Raw genomic sequence first — 21,559 nt, forward strand, 5'->3', positions numbered from 1 at the left:
GACGCTTTAATCCATCATTTATTGCCCGCAGCTCATTAGTATTACAGAAATCACAAAGAGTGAGAAATTTTCTGAGAAGGTTAAAAAGACTGTGCTTTCGGCAAAGTCCCCTGGGTATGGCCAAGGCATCCGCTGGTCCCTCACTCTCATGGGCCCAGGGCTGGAAGACCACTCTGGTTCTGTCCAGCCGGCCCTTCTCCTCCTCAGGACCTCTGCCAGAGACCTCAGGACCTCCAGGCCAGAGGCACAGGACAGGAAGCCAGCCAGCCCACCGCCAGGGAGCAGAGAGGGCCTGTCGGCCATCTTGGCTGAGCAGCCATCTTGCCATCTTGCCTGAGCAGCCATCTTGCCATCTTGGCTGAACAGCCATCTTGCCATCTTGGTCTTCTGGTCCCTGCATTCTGATCCCTCGGAATGCTCTCTGGAAATGGGGCAGGCACCCCCAAGCCTGAGGGAATGTTTGAGGGGCCAGAGGAGGTTTGGGCAGGTTCTCCAGGGCTGAAGTCCAATGGCCCCATCCTGACTGTGGGTCAAGGTTTGGCTCCCTCCCCAGCAGGAGCCAATCCACCCACCAAACCTTCCTTCTGGCTCCGGCAGAGTGGGGGATGCACAGTGGCTGAAAGTTTCCCCTCATGGGGCTTTCTGCGGCAAGACCGGGGACTTAGCGGCACGGCTGGCTGTCCCTCTGTCACCATGATACTGAGATATAAGATCCTTTGTCATCTCCCCCTCCCCCACAGGAGGAGTCCCCTTAGCTCACAGGAAATTGCATATGGGAGAATGACCAGATATCATCTGGGACACAAAACAAATAGGTTATGGGATGCTGAGGTCCCCCGGGTGGGGCTGGTGGGGACAGCCAGCACGGAGGGGGAGGATATGGGGGTGTGGTAGGCAGTTTTGGTCCCAAGGTAAAGTGCACAAGCACAAGACCCCAAGAGAAGGGAGTTCTTCAAAACCGGACTCAGGCGTGCCCGGGCCCTGTTCCAAGCTGAGACCAGCCAGCCCTGGCCACCGTTGGCACATTCATGTTAGGACAGGATTGGCTCCAAAATACCTGCCCCTCCAACACCGGGGCACCCCCTCCCGCTCTCATGACGCTTTGCCCTCCCTGCTTGTCTCTGCCTTCCCCCCTGCCCGGTGGGCGCTCCCCAGGAGAGCGGTGGGCCCTGCAGGGCGGCTGCCTGCCGTGCCCGCTGTGGACACCGTGGCAGGCTGGGAGCAGAAGCAGCGGTGGCCTCCGGGTGGGATGTAGTGTCTGTGCCCACAGAGGACTAGTCTGACCTCAGGACGGGGAGGGGCCTCCTGCTGCCACCCCCTTGCTGCCCCCTTTCCTGCCCGTGTGGGGGTTCACCCTCTGGGCTGAAGTGCCACAGTGCGTGCAGCCCAGGTCCCTCCCAAGGTGGAGGCACCAGGGGAAGAGGGCCTGGGCCTGGGCGCCGAGGTGTCCCGTTCCAGCTGAGCTCAGGGGAGGGCTGTGTCTTGAGGCCGGTGTTTCCCCACTCGGGTTTTCAGACAAGGGGGTCACCCTGCTCACCCCCGTCCACCCTCTGGCCTGCAAATGGGAGGAAGCCCGGAGCCAGCGGCCGGGGCCGCAGGGAGCCTGTGTGGGAGGTGGCGTGCAGCTGTCGCTCCTCCCTTGGGCCCAGGCACCCTGGCTATGTCCTCCTCCAGAACTGCAATATTTGGCTGAGGTCGAGCCCTCCTGGATGCGGGATCACGTGCAGAAGGGCAAGGTCCAGTTTCTGAGGCCAACTACTGACCATTCCCAAAGGAAACTGTCCAGTCCAGGGTCCGCGCGGGGGGTGGCCAGCAGGTCAGGCAAAGGCGAGGTCCAGCTGCAAGACCCGGCGGTGCTCTGGGCAGGGTGTGGACGTGCCCACGCTCCCAGAGCCCGCTCGTGCCAGAGCCCCTTCCTGGGTCAATGCTGCCGCTCTGGTGGGTGCCTGGAGTTCTGGTCCCCACAATCTCGGGCCCAAGACCCTCCTCAGGAAGGGGTGCGGCTGGGCCGGGCGGCCTCAGTGGCTGGGGAGGTGCCCGGGCAGCGGCCCACCTGGCACCCGCCTCACTTGGGCATCACGGCCCAGCTCCCAGCTTCACTGGGGCCTGGAGGGATCTGGCTGTGGGTCCAGGGTGCCCGCCCAGCTTCGTTTCTTCTTGGGGCTCCCTGCCTGGAGTGGAGGTCATCTCAGGGGTCCCCACGTCAGTCAGGGCTCCAAGAAGGGTGGCTCCAGTCCCAGTGCGGGTGTCAACAGAGGGACGGGCTCTGCTGCTGCGGTGGGGACGGGGCCAGCCACACACAGCCGCCGGCTGCCCGCAGAGCCTCCCGGGGGCCGCCAGGGCCCCTCGACTGCCCGGCCACTTCCCGAGGACCTCATTTGTGGCTGCTTCTTCCTGGGGGACGAGGTCCCCCTGTCCCTTCCCAGCCCCATCTCAGGGGGCCATCCAGCCTGGGCACCATGATTTCCTCAATTTACCCATCTGGCCATCAGACCGACCCAGCTCCCAGGTGTGCTCCCACCCCATCAGAGACCAAGTCTCAGACTAGATTCTGATAAAAACGAAAACTAAAAAAGAAGAGAGCAAAGTATAAAAGCATCCTAATCCAACCCCCTGGGCTCTCTACCAGTTTTCAGCTTCACACATGATTGTGCTGAGTGGAGTTCTGACAACCCCACGTAAGGCCCAGAAATGCACTTGATTATTTTTTTTTTTTTGTAGGAAATGTGTCAGAATTCTCCTCCCCTATGTTAAAATGTGAACGCATTAGTCTCCCTACCACTGCGGGCCGCGGGCCGCCCAGGGTGGCCCAGGACCGGGGGTGTCTGCTCGCCCCTCCCTGCCGGGGCGCCCCAACGACTCGACCTCCCCGGCCCCCGCGCCCCCGGCCTGGAAGCTGCTCACAGCCCCTTGTTGTATAGCACCGTCCGGCTGCTCGTGGCCCGGGCAATCTCAGGCTCTAACTGGGATGTTTCAATCTGAGGAGAGAGAGAACAGAGAGCAAGGGTGAGGGGGGCTGCTGGGGAGGGGGACTCCGAAGGGAAGAGCGGGGAGGCCGGGGGTGCCTGTTAGGATCGTGCCGGGGGCCCACGGGTAGGCCGCACGGGGTCCGGCTCCCCGTGCCCCAGCCCTGTGACTCCCAGGTGCCTGCCAACGCAGGCCTGGCCTCTTCCCTTGACACCACATGCGGGTGACGTCTCTCTGGCCTCTGACTCCCGTGCCTGCCTCATCTCCAAGGACCCTGTCCACCCACACCCTATGCTGGTGATCACCCAGAGCTGCTCCACTCAGATGCCTTCAATTAAACCCATCCTCTTGCACCCCACGGGCTCTTGTCTTTCCAGCACCTCGCTCATTCCTCCTTCGGTCTGTTTTTAAACCACGGAGATCTCGGACCCGGAGGCCCTAGCTCCCCATCTTCGCATCCTGCGCCTCCAACTCGTGCACCACCTCAACCCCTCCCTTGTCCAAAGGTCCTTGCAACCCCACCTGGTGGAAGCCCTGCTCTGGCTGGGCCCAGCCACCCCTCCACCTTCTCCACCCTGGAACCTAGCAGCCTGGCCGGCACCACGCAAAAGCCACCGGCCCTGACTTTGGCTGGGCCCTCGCAGCGCCTGGCAAGCCAGCCCCCTTGGCCTGCTCAGTTCCCTCTGCCATCCCCCGCAGAGGCCACCGTAAGCCTCCCCTGCTCTCCTCAGCCGCCCCCACCTCGCCCCCACTCTTCCTGAGCCGATGAGCCTGCGTCCTTCTTCAGGGAGAAAACCGAGGGCTCCACAGGGAACACCGCAGCTTCCCATCATCCAACGCACGACCGCCCTGTGCCCACAACGGGGCTCGACACCGGGCCTCTGTTACCCCTGGGAGCTATTCTGTTGCCCCCCTTATAAGGCAGTTTCCCCCCCAGGCTCCGCATCCCTCTGGCCCGCTCCAGGAGCTCACTCTCGAATTGTCTTCCCTCCTTTTCAGTCTACTGGCTCCTGTTTTGACACACGCCAACTCCCTCTCCTCCCCGACACCCACATTTCCTTACCGCGTTATCTACACGGTAGCCTCCACCTCCTCACTGCCCGCTGACTCTTCCACCCACAGCAAATCTGACTTCTGTTCCTTCCCCATGCCACGAAGATCTCCCTCCCCAGGGCCACTGCCACCCTCCTCCCCACTGCGTCCCTAGGACCATGTCCTTGAACTCTAGGAGCACTGGGGCTGCCGAGGCCTCCCTCCCTTGACCTCTCGTCCCGCGTCTTCTGCGACCGCTGTCTGGGGCTGGGGTCGGCCAGGCCGTCCTGTCCCCTACTCCCCTCTGCACTCTGGTGACTCACAGGCCTCCACAGCAGCCCGGCCCCCGGGCTTCTCTTTGCCTGAACCACAGGTGCCTGAACAAACGCATCCAAGGGGGAACTGGATTCACCCCTTGCGCCTGCACTGACCCAGCTCCCACCTCCGGGGCAGGCTTGGGCTTCTCTTGCAAAAGGTCGCGGCTTTAGGCAAACCCCTCACCCAGGTTGGGTGGGGCCACCTCTCCCAGCATGACATCATATGGGGTGGGGGCTGGCTGGGGACCCGTGTGCCCCCTCCCACATCACCCCACAAGCCCCACGAGGCAGGCATTGGCCTCGTTCATCTCTACCCTCAAGGCCTAGCCTAGCGCTGGGGCACGGTAGGGATTCAGTAAGTGCTGACTGGAGAAGTAGAATGAAAGGGGGGCAGATGGCCCTGGGGCCCCCCAAAGACTGAGCCTGGGGGTGCCTGAGTCCCCAGCCTGGGAGGCCGCAGCGACATGTGCCCTGGGCCAGGCCTTTGCAGCTTCCTCCGCTCAACTGGGTCTCAGGCACCTGCTGGAAGTCCAGCCGTGGCCACCGCGGCCATCCCGGGGAGCGGGCAGCAGGCAGCGAGGCCCTCCCCGCCTCTTCAGAACCCGCTCCGGCTGGGGAGGGAGCACACTCCAGAGAACTCGGCGATGCTGGCCGCGCACGTCAGAGTCCAGACGAGGGGCGGTGGGCTGGAGCAGGCCCCGCAGCCCCCGGGACCCCATTCCCCCGTCCCCACCACTTCAGGGGGTCAAGCAGACGGGGAGCCGAGAACAAGAGTTCAAGGCTCTGGCCTGCCCCCACCCCCTCTCCTCCATCCAGCTCCTCCCTCCCCACCCCTGCCGGCCTCCGAGGCCCCTGCACCCCGCCGGCTCCCCTCGTCCCCACGCTGCCACTGACACAATGCACAGCGCCCACGCTTAAAAATCTAAATGCTTTTGAAAATGTTTAACCTAGTTAGACAAATTAGCAAAAATTTGTGCAAAACAATTTAGGTATTTAAAATATTCAATGTTTTTAAAAAACTGGAAAACTGTTCTTAGCTTTCAGCTGCAAAAACCAACAAAATATAACATCCCAGCAATCTTACCATGAGGTGTAACATAACCCTTCGGGAAAGCTGTTAAACAGCTACTGAGGCATCCTGGGAAATAGCACTTCATTTATTCAAATGCACATATGTCAGGCTTTTGCACCATATGTCATTCCGAGCTATTTACAGTAATAATTAAATCTTAATCAACGTTTAACCTCTGTAAAATGTTTGAAGAATCCTAATCACCCTTCAGACTGCACTAATGAAGGAGAAATATATAAACATAAAAGGAAAATGATGCATAGATATCACGCTGGAAAGAACAGTAATTGCAAAATTGTATTTCTTTTAAATATAATCAGTAAATGATGTAAAGTAAGCCAAGGAGTATTTTAAGTTAAGACATCTTGGATGTCAGAGGTGTGAGCAGCTAATTTTGTTCTGCTACCCATAACAGATGTAGCATATTTTATTTTAGTGCCATTATTAGCAACTTCCCATGCCGGCTTTCACTGAAGCACTGAGGCCCGCATTAAAATCAGAGAGGCTGCTCACCGCCACGGTGGAGGACCACGGGCCAGGGCCACGGAGCGCCCTGCCCACTCCCTGGGGGGTGCCGGCCCCGGCGGGAGACGGAAGCCCTCCCAGTGGAGGCTGTCACGGACCCTGGCAGCCCTGGGTGCAAGGGCACCAGGTAGGAGGCGGGGCCCGGGGAAGATGCAGGCGTGGGAGGGCTCCTGGGGGAGGAGGCTGCGGCACTTGGGAGCAGGGGCCTGGGGACAGAGCTGCCGTCCTCGGCTTCCCCTCTCATTTCCATTCTCTCTGCCCTGGGTCAGCAGATGCTTAGGGCTGCCAACTCCATGCACCAAGGCTGGGCAGCCAGAGGTGGACCAGACCAGCCCGTGCCCTTGGGAAGCTGGCGGGCTGGGGGAGGAGTCAGGCCGTGACAGCACATGGATTTCAGAGAGACAAGCAAAGGGCCATGGAAACTGGGGAGGGGGTGGGGGTTACAACTCATTAATGAGGGACCCAGGAAGGAAGACTTCTCAGAGGAGGTGGGCCAATAAGGAGGAGGGTTTTGATGGAAGAGGGCAGGAGGAACTTGCTGGGTGACGGGAAAGGCACTGGCTAGCCAGCAAGCCCTGCTGGGGGCGGGCAGCCATGGGCAAGCTGGAAAGGCCGCAGGGAACGGAGGTGGGGCTGGGACAGGCAGGGCCCTGCAGGCCACGAGAAGGGGTCAGCGTTTTATCAGGGGGCAGTGGGGAGCCATGGAAGGATTTTGAGCATGGGCAGGCCATGACCCAGACTCAGTTTTAGGAAGGGCTCTCTGGTGCCGGTGGGTGGAGGAGGGACCGGAGAGGTAAGGAGAGGGCAGGGAGGCGGCCACTGGGCATCGGGGCCCACGAGAGAGGCACCAGGTCGTGTCTCACCAGGCGGCAGCGAGGGCAGGGAGGGGGGTGGGCTGGGATCCTTTCTGAAGATGGAATCCACAGGATTGATGACCAACTCCACGTGGGGGTGAGAGGAGGATGACTGTGCGTTGGGTAACTCCTAATTCTAGCTCAGGAGCTGGGGTGGCTGCTGACGCCACCTCAGAGGGGGGACTACGGGAGGGGGGCAGGCTGGGTGGGGGGCCGAGAGGCTCCGGTCCGGCCATGCTGAATCTGGAGTCCGGGGTGCCTGCGGGCCCCCCCAGGTGGAGGGGCCTTCAAGGCAGATGGGCCCCAGGTTTTGGAGCACTGGGCAGGAGAGAGAGCCCGGTTTGTGGGAGCGCAGCAGAGCCTCCGGAGTGGAGGAGGCTGCCCAGGAGAGCAGATGGAGGGAGAGGGTGCCAGCCCGGGGAGCAGGCACATGGGAGGGGCGGGTAGGGGAACAAGCCCAAGACGGCAGCCCTAGGAGTGCAAGCCCGGCGGAGGGTGCCCCAGACGCTGGGCGGCCCGAAATGTCCACGGACACCGGGCAAAGAGCTTTTGGAGAGTGGGCCTGCTGAGGCTGAGAGGCTTTGGCCTTGGCAACTGGATTTGGGAGACCTCCTAGGGTCAGATTTCCCCTTCCCCACCCTCAGAGCCATCCCTGCTTACAGCCTCTCTCTTCCATCCTGGGTCAAGCTGGCCATTGGTTGAGCCCCTCCCCCTGCTGTCTGGCCGTGGTGGGTGTCTGGCCAATGGCCCACCGTCTTCTAGGTCTTCTTGGCACTGGGACCACTGGGGTCCTCACTAGTGGGCTCAGAGGGGAAGGCTGGGGCGGGGACCCCTGTGCCACCTGCTGCGCCAGACCTGTTCTTTGCTCGCCTCTGCCAACGAGCAGGTGTCTCCTTGCACGCCACTCCTCTGGGAGCTGAGTCTCCAAGAGAAGCGCAGTGTCCGGGGCCCTGCCTGCTGGTGGCCTTTGGACCCCCCAGTAAATAGACACAATTCAGTACTGGGGTACTGCTCCGGGGTCCCAGATGTAGGAACCAAGGGTGCGTGCTGTTCTCTTGGAGGCCCCAGCTGTGAGGAGGAGCTGATGGGTAAGATGCAGAAGCTGGCTTCATGTGCCACGAGGGCGGTAGAACATACGGGGCAGCGACTGCAGCGGCTCCTGTGGGGGGCTGGGAGAGAGGAAGAGAGGTGGCGGGACGCAGAGGAGTGGGCCCAGCAGGGAGGGGCGAAGGCCAGAGCCCCGGGTGAGTGGGCCGGGGGCAGGGCCTCGCTTCTGACCACAAAGTAACTTGGAGGAGAAAGGAGGCCGGACAGGGCCCCAGGAAGAAGGGGTGACCCAGGCCCCAGATGGGGGCTGAGAGGCACAGCATGGGGAGGAGGCAGCGGCCTGGGGGCCCAGCCTGTCCTCCTTTCTGGGGGGTGAGGCAGGCAGGCCTCTTCATCTATGGGACTCCTCTCCTGGCACTTAAAGACAGTCACCAGGGGCTCTGGGGGTGGCGGCCCCTCTGGGGACCCAGAGCCCTGGAAGGTGGAGGCTGCAGGGACCAACAGGAAGCTGAAGGTACCAATCAGCTCTGACCGATGGGACGTATGCCCCACCTCCGCCCGGCACTGGGGGTGTTGGGAATTGTGCTGGGAACGTGCCCCCTGCCGTGCCATAAATAAGGGTACCCCCGTGCTAGCACTCCCTGATTCCCAGGCCGAATCTGCACCCCAGCTCACAGAGCCTGATGGGAATGCCATCTTAGGGCCCCTCAACCCTCCCACAGGCCCCGCTCAGACCCTGCAGCCCCTCCCAGCAGAGAGCTGCAAAGCGGACGTCCAGCTGAGTTTAAGGTCAGAGTCAGCCCACGCTAAGCCCCATGTCCACGACCCCCTCAGGCTCCTCTCAGCACCCTAAGACCCGGCTGGTTCCAGAGCCCCCTGGAGCAGCCTGGCAGCCTTTCTTTGGGGCCTGGGAAGGGTTAACACTGAGCTATTTACCTGTCTCCCGGCTCATTGGGTGGGGGGCCAGAGTCAGGAATGCATCTGGGGCCAGCTCAGCTGTCTGCGGCCTGCACACACACACCTGCAGCCGGGGCTGTGGATAGTTTACATATTTGAACCTGGAGCTAAGGTGCAGAGACATAAACAGGAAACTGGATCCGCGGGCCTGTGCCCCATTCTCGGGGGCTTTCACCTACTACAAAGGCCCTCCTCCTCCTCCTCCTTCTCCCGGAAGCTTTTCTGCCTCCCTTTCAAAGGCACGGGGCTGGGGGCGGGCGTCCGGCGTGACCCTGTGACACAGCTCAAAGCCACCTCCGGCTCCTGCCTGGGCTTCGGGCCTCTAAGGGTCCGTGGCTGGTGGCGACATTGACACAGGGTCCGAAGCCTGGGTCGGCACCTGGCTGACCCTGCGCGCCTGAGGCCTGGGCCAGGCCCGGACCGGCCTGTCCCCTGGGCCATCCCACCCTTTCTCACCAGCCTGGGCAGGCCTCGGGGCCTGCTCAGACATACCCCAGGCCCTGGCTCTGGGGGAAGGGGAGCGATCCTGAGGCTCCTTGGGAGGGAGGGGAGCAGCTGACGCCTGGACCTGGACCCCCAGACCCCTCGGTCCGACATGCGGTGCTGGCTCTGGGCTCCCACTGCCTTCCTAATGAAGCTCAGACTCCTTTGGCCAGACACTCAGGGCTTTCTGACCCCTCCTCTTGCTTCTCTCCATTCCCACACATGGTGCGTTTAGACTTTGAGGCCCAAGACCAGGCTATATCCTTATTCCCTAAGGCTGCCTCCTCCAGAAAGACCTCCCTGATCTCAGCCCAAATCCATTGCTGCTGTCTCCGGTGCCGACAGCACTTGTTTTCACCTCCATCACATCCCCAGTCCCAGGCTGATTTGTGAATCTAGGGGGCAGCGCCCTCCTCCCCCCTGGTAAGCCACTTGAGGCAGCTCGGTATCCCTGGATCTTGGACACAGTGGGTCCTCAATAAAAGCGGAATCAAATTGAGCTGAAGCGCCGTAAACACACGACTCCTCTCATGCTTTTCCATCTCCCCTGTGCTGTGCATGCCCTGGGAATGCTTAGACCCCTTGGACCCTTTGGAGCTTTGCCTTGTTCCTGGGTGCCCTCTGGTGGACCCATGTTAGAATCATTCTGTCCTTCAAGTTTCTGCCTCGAGGCCTCAGTTTCCCCATATGTGCAGTGGGAAGATTTTCCACCTCCTGGGGCTGGAATGTGGCTTGTATCAAGAAATTGATGGGAAAGTCCTTTAGAAGCTTAGAAAGCACAAAAGATGCTGCGTAGAGAAAGTAGGGCCCCGTGTCACCCCGGCGCTGGGCCTGGGCCCCGGCGGCTCCTGCACAGCCCAAACACCTCCCACGGGAGCGTGCACAACCAAGCCTCCGCCCTCCCTGTCCTGAATTCGGCCAGAAGGTGTCCTAGGAGGCCCTGGAAAGAAGAGGGTGCGTGTGTGCGCAGCCCCGCGCATGCGCGATCGTGCGCGTTTCTGCGGGGCCTGCGTGCACGCGCAGGTTTGGGGCGGGGGTGTGGGGAACAGGCAACGTGACAGGTGGCGTTGGCGTTCCTGGGCTCCGAGCGGCTTTGCCTTTCCCATCCGTCCCTCCTGGGGGGTCCTGTGAGCAAACTCCAAGAAAGCAGCGGGCGGGGAGGCAGCAGATTTCTGACGGCAAAAATAGCCCGCTTCGGAGTTCAGCAGGGACTGATTAAACCAGTAAACGAGAAAAACCCCAAACAAACAACTCCAAGCAAAGTAGGAGAAGAAGTGACGCCTGGGGAGAGGAGGCCCCTGCTCTGGGAGACGCTGCTGTGGACTCTGGGGGGTCACGCCCCTAGATGTCCGCTCACATCCGCCCTGGGAGAGCAGGAGAGGCAGGAACCAGCCAGCGCGCCAGGCTGAACGCAGAAGAGCCATGCCCTGCGCTAGGCCGGCACAGGTAAAGACGGCTGGTTCTTGGCCGCAGGGACATCCTGAGTGCCCAGGGAGGAAGGACTGTGGTCCCAGGGTGGGAGATGGGACACAGGAAACACACGCCACGAGAGTCTGTGCCCCTGGTGGGGCTCATCAGGGAGGACTTCCTGGAGGAGGGGCGATTTCTAGACCAGCTCACCCCCAACTCTTTCCCATTCTTCCTTCCTCAGAGAAAGGGAGGGAAGCTGGGGGAGATGTTTGCCTCTGGGGGTCACAGCGGCCTAGCCAAACTCACCGCCATTTTCCTCGGGGTTGGTGCAGGGAAGGCGAGAGGTGGTGGAGGCCCTGGCATCCTCCAGGGGTGCTGCCTTCTCTCCCCGCACGGGAAAGGTGCACCTCTGTGTTTCCCACCTCTGAGAGTTGGAAGGGGGGCGGGAAGGCAGAGGGGTGGGAGTGAGGCAGGCGGCTGCGGTGAGGGGTTGGCAGGGCTGACCACGGAGGCTCAGGCAGGAAGCCCTGGGGGGCTCGGAGGCTCGGGGCAGCGGAGGACAGGGAGAAGCGGGCCAGGGAGGCGTCAGGGAAGGCCAAAGGTCAGGGACCGAACACCGACAAGACAAGCGCTGGACGGCCAGCAGACAGGCCGGACAGGAAACACAGCCCAGTGTCTCCCGTCTCCCCACCCCTGCCCTAGAGCTGCTGGGAGACGAAGGCGCCCAGGGAGGGCCCGGAGAGCCAGAAGGCACCTTCCGGGGAAGCCTCCCCGCAGCCAGGGCGTTCAAGGGCCTGCGGGCACGCCCGCGCTGCAGACAGGACTCGGGGCCACAGCTGGCCATCAGATGTCCCACCTCCAGCGCCGGGGCTCTGCCCCCGCTTTTCACTTCCAGATTCCCAATGGGCAGGGCCAGAAAGAAACTTCCTTCCAACACCTCCTCTTGCCACTGGGGAGTCTTAGAGGCAAGGCCCAAGGTCCTACAGAGAGCGGGGGCTGAGCAGAGGGCAGGCCTGGGGGGGCACGGGGTGTCCTCCCAGCCCCAATACCACTTAGGGCAGGGCCAAGCGCCCAGGTGCCCCCGCCACCCCTCCACTCCCCACTCCCCCGCAGAAAAATCCCACCTTCTCCTGTGGACACATTTCAACCTCACCAAATCAGCTAATTATTGACAGTTGGTGAAGAGGAGATTTCACTTTTTCCTCCTGTTAAACTGCTCCTAATTAGTTCCCTGTCACCACGGCTGGCTCGCCCGCCCGCCGCCCGCCCGTTCGCGCAGTAATCCCGCTGCACAGTGCCTCATTAACCTTTTGCTCCTCTCCTGCCGCCTGCCAACACGATGGAGACAAAAACAGATTGTCTAACAATGGCTCCGGCTTGTATGTGCAGCCCCATTCCCCAGCCCCCGAGCTCCTGGGGGAATAGTGGGGAAAAGACAGGGGACTGGGGTGGGGGTTGGGGGGGAGAGCCCGGGAGGAATCAAGGAGGAGAAAGAGGCACAAAGAAAGAGACAGAAACGGGGCGGGGAAGTGGGGAGGGGGTCTTGGCCAAGGTACTGCTCCTTGCCCCGGGGGGCAGGAGGTTCATTAAGTGGGGCTGGAAGGGCTCCCAGGTAAGCAGCAGTGGCCGTGGGGGGGGGCAGGGGCAGCCGAGCAGGGGAGCCCCAACTGCAGCCTGGGCAGCTCCCTCCAGGCACCGGTGCGTGTGAGCGTGCGTCTGCGTGACCGCGCGTGTGTGCATGAGGGTGTACGTGGGACTGGGAGGTGTGTGTGTGAATGTGCAACTGCGTGAGGCTGTATGTGTGCACACGTGTGAGTGTGTGTATGCGAGTGTGTGTATGTGTGTAAGAGGGTGTGGCCCTCTCTGGGAGAGGAAAGCGATGACCACATTTGCCTGGAGCCCAGAGCTGTGCGCTAGGCCCCACCATGCCACCGGGAGGCCCCCCCAACTACCCGACCCAAAGCCGCCCCCTGGCAAGCTTCGGCACAGGGCTGATTTATTTTCATCCTAGCCCTCATTCTTCCATGGCATTTCTTATTTATTTATATTTTGTTCCCCCCCACCAGACCTCCCTGAGACCAGTCCCCATGGGCTGGGGGACAGATTCTGGGTGTCCAGGAGACTGAGAGCCGTGTGTTGACAGGCCCGTTCAGGCCTGGCGGAGCCTGGCTGAGTGGGCTCTAGCCGGTGGGCCAGTGGGCCTTAACCTCCCAGGGCGTGGGGTCCGCCAGGGCAGGCCCTCCACTTCCCAAGTGGGTGCCACACCCTGCCACCCAGAATTCACACCCAAGTCCTCGGGAGGCCCCCTGCTCGATACTGGTTGGCCCAAGAGACCCCCATTTTTCCTCCACTCTGGGCGAGAAAACAAAGAAACACCTGCTCCAGAAGGTCCCTGTGAAATGGCGGCGAGGAGCTGGAGCGGGAGGGCCCCCTCTTTTTACAGGAAGGGGGTGGGGTGGGCTGGGGAGGGTCACGGGATCACTCTGGGTACAAAGCGCACTCTATCGCTGCCAGCTTTGAACTCTGGGCAAGGGACTGAACCTCCCTATGCCTCAGTTTCCTCATTCGTAAACAGGGAATGATAGTGGGACCTCCCTTGTAGGACTGCCATGTTTGGACCCTCATTCCCCACCACAGCCAACCGGCCCCTCCACTCACTGGACACGGGGACCCACCGAGGCCATACCTTCCCAGCTTGGGCTCTGTGAGGTGGCCCCTGCCCATTCCCTCCCCCTCGCTACTATCTTCCCAAGCCCCTGACCCCCGTGTCACAGAGCACCCAGTGAATGACACGTTCTTTGATGTTCTCCAAAGGTTTCCCATCCTTGAGCTCACTTCTCTGGCCACAAAGAGGAAACAATACCACTTTGCCTCCTAGACTGCTCGTCATCCATTGTCAAGTCTCCCTCTGCAGCCCACACCCACCTCCATCCCCACCCCCACCCCACCCTGGCTTCCATGAGCCTCTCCCTCTGAACTCCACCTTCCCTGGCTGCTCCTTCTCATTCTTGACGGCTTATATCCCTCCCCCTGTGCCCCTGCCCAGTGACCTCATCCCTTCCTCCATGCACATCTCCAGCCAAAATCTCTCCCCAGAGCTTTGGACCCACACATCTGTCTATGTAACTCCGCTCAGTATTCAATAGTTCCTCTGACTGGAAGTCTACTTCTGTCCAGGAAGGACTTAAAACAATATGGCGGGAAGCAATTTTGGCCCAACGGATAGAGCCTCCGCCTACCACATGGGAGGTCCAAGGTTCAAACCCCAGGCCTCCTGACCCGTGTGGAGCTGGCCCATGCCCAGTACTGATGAGCGCAGGGAGTGCTGTGCCACTCAGGGGTGTCCCTCGCATAGGGGAGCCCCACACGCAAGGAGTACACCCTGTAAGAGAGCTGCCCAGTGCAAAAAAAGTGCAGCCTGCCCAGGAGTGAGGCCGCACACATGGAGAGCTGACGCAGCAAGATGATGCAACAACAAAAAAGAGACAGATTCCTGGTGCCACTGACAAGAATACAAGTGGATACAGAAGAACACACAGTGAATGAACACAGAGAACAAAACGCGGGGGGGGGAAGAAGAGGAGAGAAATTAAAATTTTTAAAAATCTTAAAAAAATACAAAAAAACAATATGGCAAACATGATGTCTAGCATAGTCGCTATTTATTAAATAGTAGATATGTTTATTATTTGCAAGATGATCTCAGTACCACTGAGCTACATGCGCTCCCCAATGAGAGTTGTTTTTTTTCATTTGCTTGTTCATGTTTGTTCTTAGGAGGCACTGGGGATTGAACCCTGGACCTCGCACATGGGAAACAGGTGCTCAACCACTGAGCTACACCCGCTCCCCCCACAGTGCCATTTTAATAGGCAGAAGTGATAATTTGAAGAGAGCTGACAAAACCCCTTCCCAGGAACTGAAGAGGGGATTGAAGTCCTTTCCTCAGCCTCTGGGGTAAGTGGGTTGGAAATTCCACCCCAAATCACTGCAGGCCGGCCGCTCTAAGAACCGGTGCCCTGACTCCATCTCCAAGTCCCCTAATTAATTAATTAGTGTTCCAGCGAACACTCCTGTTGACAACCGTGGTGGCTTTTGGCAAGGCTGGGTCAGCCAAGCAAGTCCAGACTTATTGTGGCAAATCCCACCGGCTTCTGGGAGGTGAGACCCGATCCCCACACGGCGGAATCAGCGCCTTGTTAGAACTAATTGGGAGGGTGACTGGGGGAGCGACGTGCCCTCGGCCAGCTGGCTGATGCCCTTGGTGCTGTGGGTCACAGACAGGCCTCGAAATACCCCGAAAGGCCCAGGCCAGACCACATCACGTCAGGTGGATACAGCTGAGGAGGGAGCTCTGAAAGTCATGCCCCTGCCCTCCTTGCCAGGCAGACGAAGGCGTATGCAATGCCCAGGAGGGACCTGGGTTGCCATCAGAGGGATTTTGGTCAGATACCCAGCAGTTATCACTCCTCTTTGAGGCCAGCATGGGGGAAGAGAGGAGCGTAACTTTGATATGAGAACTTGCAAGGCCAGGTCTGCTTCCTTTATTTATTTTTATTATTACTAATATTTTTAGGAGGTAACGAGGATTGAACCTGGGACTTTGTATGTGGGAGGCAGGCACTCAACCACTCGAGCTATACCCACTCCCAGGTCTGTTCCCTTTTTTTAAGATTTATTTATTTTCTCCACCCCCCCCCCCAGTTGTCTGCTCTCTGTGTCCATTCGCTGTGTGCTCGTCTGTGACCACTTCTATTCTTATCAGCGGCACTGGGAATCTGTGTTTCTTTTTGTTGCGTCATCTTGTGTCAGCTCTCCGTGTGTGCGGTGCCATTCCTGGGCAGGCTGCACTTTCTTTCGCGCTGGGCGGCTCTCCTTATGAGGCGCAGTCCTTGCATGTGGGGCTCCCCTACACGGGGACACCCCTGCATGGCAGGGCACTTCTTGTGTGCATCAGCACTGCGCATGGGCGAGCTGCACACGGGTCAAGGAGGCCCGGGGTTTGAACTGCGGACCTCCCATGTGGTAGACGGATGCCCTATCCATTGGGCCAAGTCTGCTTCCCTTTAAACTGCCTCTCTGTAGCCAGAGCTGGAGGCATGGGGGGTGGGGGGAGGTCGTGGAAGCAGGGGCCACCTCCCCATTATTTGCAAAGGCACACCCACCAGAGACCCTTAGCATTCCTCGACTCTGCCTCACCATGGGATGGCCCAGGATGGCTAAAGTGGTTGAGTGAGGAGAGAGACTCGGCCACAAAAAACAATCAGATACAGCATTTCCCAAGAGCTCTGGACTGGGAGGCTGACGTGGGGTTTGAGCTGGGCCCTTGGCTGCTCAAGGCCTCCATTTCCCCAGCAGCGCCAGGAGGGCAGTAAATTGGATGACCTTGAACGTCCTTTCAACCGGAATGGTCTCCAATTCTGTAGGGTGGGGTTTCCTCGCACCTGAGTGCTCCGTGCTGCCCCTGGACAGGCCTGTGCCTGCAAGCACACAGGCCGGGGGCACTGAGCCTGGCCAAAAACCACGGACTCAGCCTGACTGCACAGGGGGATACCGGGGGGCACCAAGAGGCACCCCCACTTCCATTGTCAGAACTTCTCGGCCACCTGGAACCTCGGCTCTGGAGGTCGCGGGCTGCATCTGGTCGCAGCTGTTGAGCCTTCCTCTGGGCCTGGGAGTCCTGGGAGTGAGGGAGCTGCTGGGTCACAGCCAACCCAGGCTTCCCGTCCCCATGCGCTGTGGCCCCCAAGACGGGAGCTGCTCCTCCTTGAACTCTGGGAGGGAAACAACTCCAGTTCCCATGCTCCAAGGACTGTGGGGGCCAGATGTGGGCGGCAGCTCCCTCTCTAAGACCCCAGTTCTCCAGGCCTCCCGGCCCAGACCCCTTGTTTTCACCTTCCTCTACTTCTGTCCAGGAGCCCTTCCCCTCCCCGCCGCCACCTCTCCTGGGGCCCTCGCTGAAGCAGGGTCAGTCTCGAAATCACAGATTCAGCAGCCCCCTGCTCTGGCCACAGCCTCCTGGTCTTCCAGTGGGCTCAGCGACTCCCGTGACTTCATTCCCTCTTTGACCCATTGGGTCTGTCTGTCCATCAAACCTTGCTTCTCCCTCTCAACCTACCCACCCGTCCTCACTCCCAACCCAGCTTAGATTGGGAGCTCCACTGCTCCTCCGCCTCGCTTACCAGTAGCCTGAGTGCCCCACCCAGCCTGGGTGAACCCAGCCGCCTCGCCCCCGAGCTGGCCGCAGGCTACCGAGCACTTTCGGACAGACAAACTCCGGCCAATGGCCCACCCCCATGGACGGTGTCCTCCCCATCCTTGGCCAGTTGCCCCTCTCTGCCCCGCGCAGCCTGGCTGTCTCATTCTCCCCAAGCGTCTCTCACCTCTATGCTCCTCACAGCCCAGCCTCCGCTCTCCCCAGCCCCCTCCGCCCTCCCCAGCCCCCTGCGCCCTCCCCAGCCCCCTGCACCCTCCCTGCTCCATCACAGAGAACTTGGAAACCACCACCATGACAAGTTCCTCGATGGCCTCGCCCCCGCTGCATCTGCTCTCCCTCTCCTCTTCCTCCTGCTGATGCGGGGAGGGGGCTTTCTCCCTGCGAGGCCGACCTCCCTCCTCCCGAGCTGCTCCCGGCCCCTTTCCATGGACTCTGCTCTTCCCACTACCTTCCAGGCACCTTCCCTTTTGCATCAACTCAAACTCCAGTCTCTCCCATTTGAAAAAGAACCGCCCCCCCCAAAATGCATACATAAAACCTTCTCTTGACCCCACACCTTGATGCAGCAGCTGGCTTGCTTCTCTTTTCGCCCCTTTGGGGCCTGGCTTCTTGGCAGAGTTGTGAGCCCTGGCAGCCTCTTTCCAGGGCCCACCAAGCTTGATGTCTCGGGCATGTCCACCCGCCCCGGCTCCGCTGCCTCAGCTCTGCCCCGACGTCCCCGGCCGCTCCCCCTTGGAGCTCCCCCCGGCTGACCCCGCTCCCCGCCCTCCGTCCACTACTGTTTCAATGCCGGGGTTCCCTACCTCTGTCCCTCCAGCCCAGCCTCTCTGCTGGGCTCCAGACCCAGAGCCCGCACAGGGCACCTCCACTTGGATGTTCCACAAGCGCCTCCGACACGCATGTCCACGGAGCGCGACCCGCCGTCCCCTCCTCAACCCTGCCCCCCTCCCCCGCTCCAGCGTCTCCTTCTCAAGTAGCACCTACATCTGCCTGGTTGTTGGAAACCAGCAAGCCGGGTGCTTTTCCTGCCAGCTCCCCTTCCCTCCCCCCACATGCCGCGCGGCTTCGGATCCCGAAGAAGCTGCCTCCCGACGCTCTCCGTCTTCTCCCGATGCCCACTGCCAGCAGCCTGGTCCAAGCCGCCACCATCTCTCACTGGACGCCCGCCACAGCCTCCCGATGGTTCCTTCTCCTCCAGAGCTCCAGCCCAGCCTCCTCGACCAGCCACAGGGGCCGTTCAAAACCAGGAATCTGCCCTCCTGCTTTCCGCCGCCCTTAGGATTTATATTTATCCTTTCTGCTTCGGCTTCCAAGTTCCCAGGGCCCCTGGCCCCAGTGCCCTCTCCCCTGCCTCTGCTTGCACCACATCAGGTCTTGGAACATGTGGCGTGCTGCCTCACCTCAGGACCTTTGCACCAGCCCCCGTTGCACCTGGCCAACTCCGTCCCTCCAGGCCCCTCCAGGCCCTGGATGAAAGGCCATTTCCCTGCAGGCTGGCTTTGGGTCCCCTGCTGTCCCCATCCACCCCCAGCTGGCCCCCTCCCAGGCCAACACTGCTGACACTTCATTTGCAGTGCCCTATTTTATCGTCGTGCTCACTGCTTGACCCTCAAGCAGAGAGCTCAGAGCCTGGGCCCGTCTTCTTCCCAGCTGGAACCCCGGTGCCCGGCAAGCACTTCAGAGTCAGCGCTCAATAAGTATACCTTGTCTGTTTATTTTTGTTGGTGCTTATTTTTGAAGTTTTGAATAGGTATTTGTTAATAAATGACCAAACTTGGACCGCCCCCCCTTCCTTCCCCGCGAGCCCCTCCTCTACTGACCTCTGACATCTGCGGGAAGAGGCTGATGGCCAGCGGCAGGGCCAGGCCGAAGGCCGCCAGGCACACGAGGCTTTGCACGGGAAGGAGCAGCCGGGGGCGCGCCTGCAGGATAGCTGTCCTGTGCGGGGCAGAGAAGGGGAACCCATGAGACCCGAGGACACGGTGGGCTGCTAGTCGCCACTCAGAGTCTCGGGGCTAGGTAGGATGGCGCTGCACTCCTGCCAGCCTGCAGCGACACATCTGGGGCGCAGTCCTGTCCTGGGGGCCTTCGCCTGCCAGGCCCTGCCTTGAAGGACATTGCTGGTTGAACCCCCAGCTACGCAAATCTTTACCGAGCGCCTGTGGGGCGCCCACCCACCGCGTGTCCTCCCTGGGCAAAGAAGGCCCCGTGTGGGGCAGACGATTGAGCGGACTGCTGGCCCCGGCCCCTGGCAGCACACAGGAGAGAGCGAGCGCCCAGGAAGGCAGCACATCACTGCAGAGCAGACAAACCAGCCCAGATGCCAGGGAGGAGATGAACTACACACACAGAGCCAGGAGGGAGGCGCCTGCCCATCAGCCTCATCCAAGAGCCACAGGGAGCGACAGGGACTTGCCCCAGGCCAGAGGTAACCCAGGCTGCCACCCGGACCCCAACCCGCCCTGAGCGCTGCCTCCTGGCTCGTCTGTCGGGATCTCTGCCAGCTCCATCACCAGCGTGCTCACAGCTGCCACCCACTGCCCACGCCGAGCTTCAGAGGTGGGCTTCCTGGGCAGGAGAGGGGCATGAAAAACTTCCCTCCAAGGCCCCAGGCCCTCGAGCACTGTGATAAAACAATGGGGCCCTGCAGACAGAGTGGGGGCCCTGCCAGCTGACAGATGACCTCCACCACAGGTTCATCATTGGAGCTTTATGTTCTGCATAATCCAGCAGGACCCCTGAGGGAAGCTGGGGTGGCACGCATCATCAGAAAGGGTGGCTGCACTACTTGCTGGATGTCAGGCGGGCACTAAATCCAACAGGAGACATTGCTAGCTTCCACGTGACCAGCTCCTGTTAGGGCTCTTGCCCCTTCCCTCCTGGAGCAAGGGTGGCTGTGGCCTCAGGCAGGTGAGGGGCCCTCCTGGGGCGTGCCCCAGGCTGGGGGTCAGGCAAACCCCACACCATTCTCACCTCCCTGGGACAAGAATCCCAAGAGCACCTGGCTCTGAGCAGGCAGCACAAATGGGAGCAGAAATTCCCCAAACTGGATAATGAATGTGGCTGACCTGATAGAGTGTCCATCTACCATATGGAGGGTCCAGGGTTCGATCCCTGGGCCTTCTGACTCATGTGGTGAGCTGGCCCACGTGCAAGGAGTGCTGTACCACGCAGGGGTGTCCCCCATGTAGGGGAGCCCCCCACACAAGGAGTGCACCCCACATGGAGAGCCGTCCCGCGTGAAAAAAAGTGTAGCCTGCCCAGGAATGGTGCTGCACACACTGAGAGCTGATGGAACAAGATGATGCAACAAAAAGAGACACAGATTCCTGGTGCTGCTGACAAGAATACAGGTGGACACAGAAGAACACACAGCGAATGGACACAGAGAGCAGACAACGGGGTGGGAGTGAAGAGGAGAGAAATAAATAAAAAATAAATCTTAAAAAAAAAAGAAATCTCTCAAACTTTACTGTGCAGCAGAATGATCCAGACAGCTGGTTAAAAATGCAGACTCCCAAGGGCCCCTTGCCCCTATAAGATCCTGATTCAGCTGGTACTGGACCTGGGAATCTGCATTTTAAACAACCCTCTTTGAGTCTAAAACCTGGACCGCACTTCTGAGAAACCTGCTCCAGGAGGTTCCTGCTAAGGAATCAATAAAGATCCGATGACTTGGAAATTCTATGCAAGCAGAGAGATCGGCCCAGCCCACGCACATTCGGCACTCAGTGTGCATTTTTATTACTGCTATGGCCCATATTTCACGGGGGAAGCAGGGAGGGTCCTGGTGCTGAGCTCTTCTCCAGCCCTGCCCACTGGCTGAGTCTAAGATCTGTCCAGCAGCTGGATTCAGCCTGCGACAAGCTAACGGAAAGGGGAGTTGCTATGAATTAAGAAAAGCAGGGTGCCGGTGTGGGACCGGGCAGGCCGCGGCTCGCTCCCCCAGGCCTGCGGTCCCAGGCCTCCACAGTGGCTTCCCGAGGCTGCCCCTCAGCCTCCCCCATTCCCCAGCATCCTAAATCAATCCTCTCCACCCATCTGACCCCCACTCCGCCTCAGTCTAGCACCCCCATCTTCTCCCTTTCCTCCATGCTAACCCTGCACCCCGAATGCGCTCAGCCCAAGCCCTTCTGGACTTCCACGGGAGTCAGGGGGCGCCAGGAGTGAGGTGGGGATGGGCCCTGAGATGGTGCTCCGCTCAGAGCCACTTGTCAAGCGTGTCAGGGGTGAGATCCACCGCCGCTTGCTCCAGACTCACCCACAGGGCCTGGGGCCCTGGTTGGAAGAGGCTGCAAAAGGCGGGTGCCCTCTGCTCCAGTGGCGTGAGCCAGGGCCTCAGTTCCTGGGGGGTCGGGGCAGAAGGAAAGGGGACAGGAGGGTGTCAAGTCCCCCGAGGGCAGGGAAGGGCGACAGGGAGAGTGATGCTCCCTTCCCACCAGGTGAGTGGCAGGCACAAGCTGTCTTGGGGACCCCTGGTGGGGGCGGCGCTGGGACCTTGGCTCCTCTCCTGGGGGTAGCTGGGCTGAAGGCCCCACTGGAAAGGGGGTCCAGAAAGCCTCAGGCCTGCGCCCCCTACTCAGGAGGGAGGCAGGCCTGAGACCCTACTCAAACAGGAGCCCCTCAAGTCCCAGCAGGAAGTGCGTGAACATGGGGAGGGGTGGAGGGACTGGAAAGG

At 60.5% G+C, this 21,559-nt stretch overlaps 1 protein-coding gene across 1 annotated transcript in view; it reads right to left on the reverse strand.

Annotated features, from left to right (window-relative positions):
* The window catches only part of SFXN5 (sideroflexin 5), a 136,352-nt gene continuing 114,793 nt past the window's right edge, over window positions 1–21,559 (reverse strand). Inside the window, exons 13-14 of the mRNA XM_058278917.2 lie at window positions 18,702–18,819; window positions 1–2,978 (exon numbers count right to left, since the gene is read on the reverse strand). Coding sequence (XP_058134900.1) covers window positions 2,901–2,978; window positions 18,702–18,819 — 196 coding nt within the window. The 3' untranslated portion in view covers window positions 1–2,900. The remainder of the gene's footprint in view (window positions 2,979–18,701; window positions 18,820–21,559) is intronic.

This window comes from Dasypus novemcinctus, chromosome 17 (genome assembly GCF_030445035.2).
Source record: "Dasypus novemcinctus isolate mDasNov1 chromosome 17, mDasNov1.1.hap2, whole genome shotgun sequence".
Lineage (NCBI taxonomy): Eukaryota > Metazoa > Chordata > Mammalia > Cingulata > Dasypodidae > Dasypus > Dasypus novemcinctus.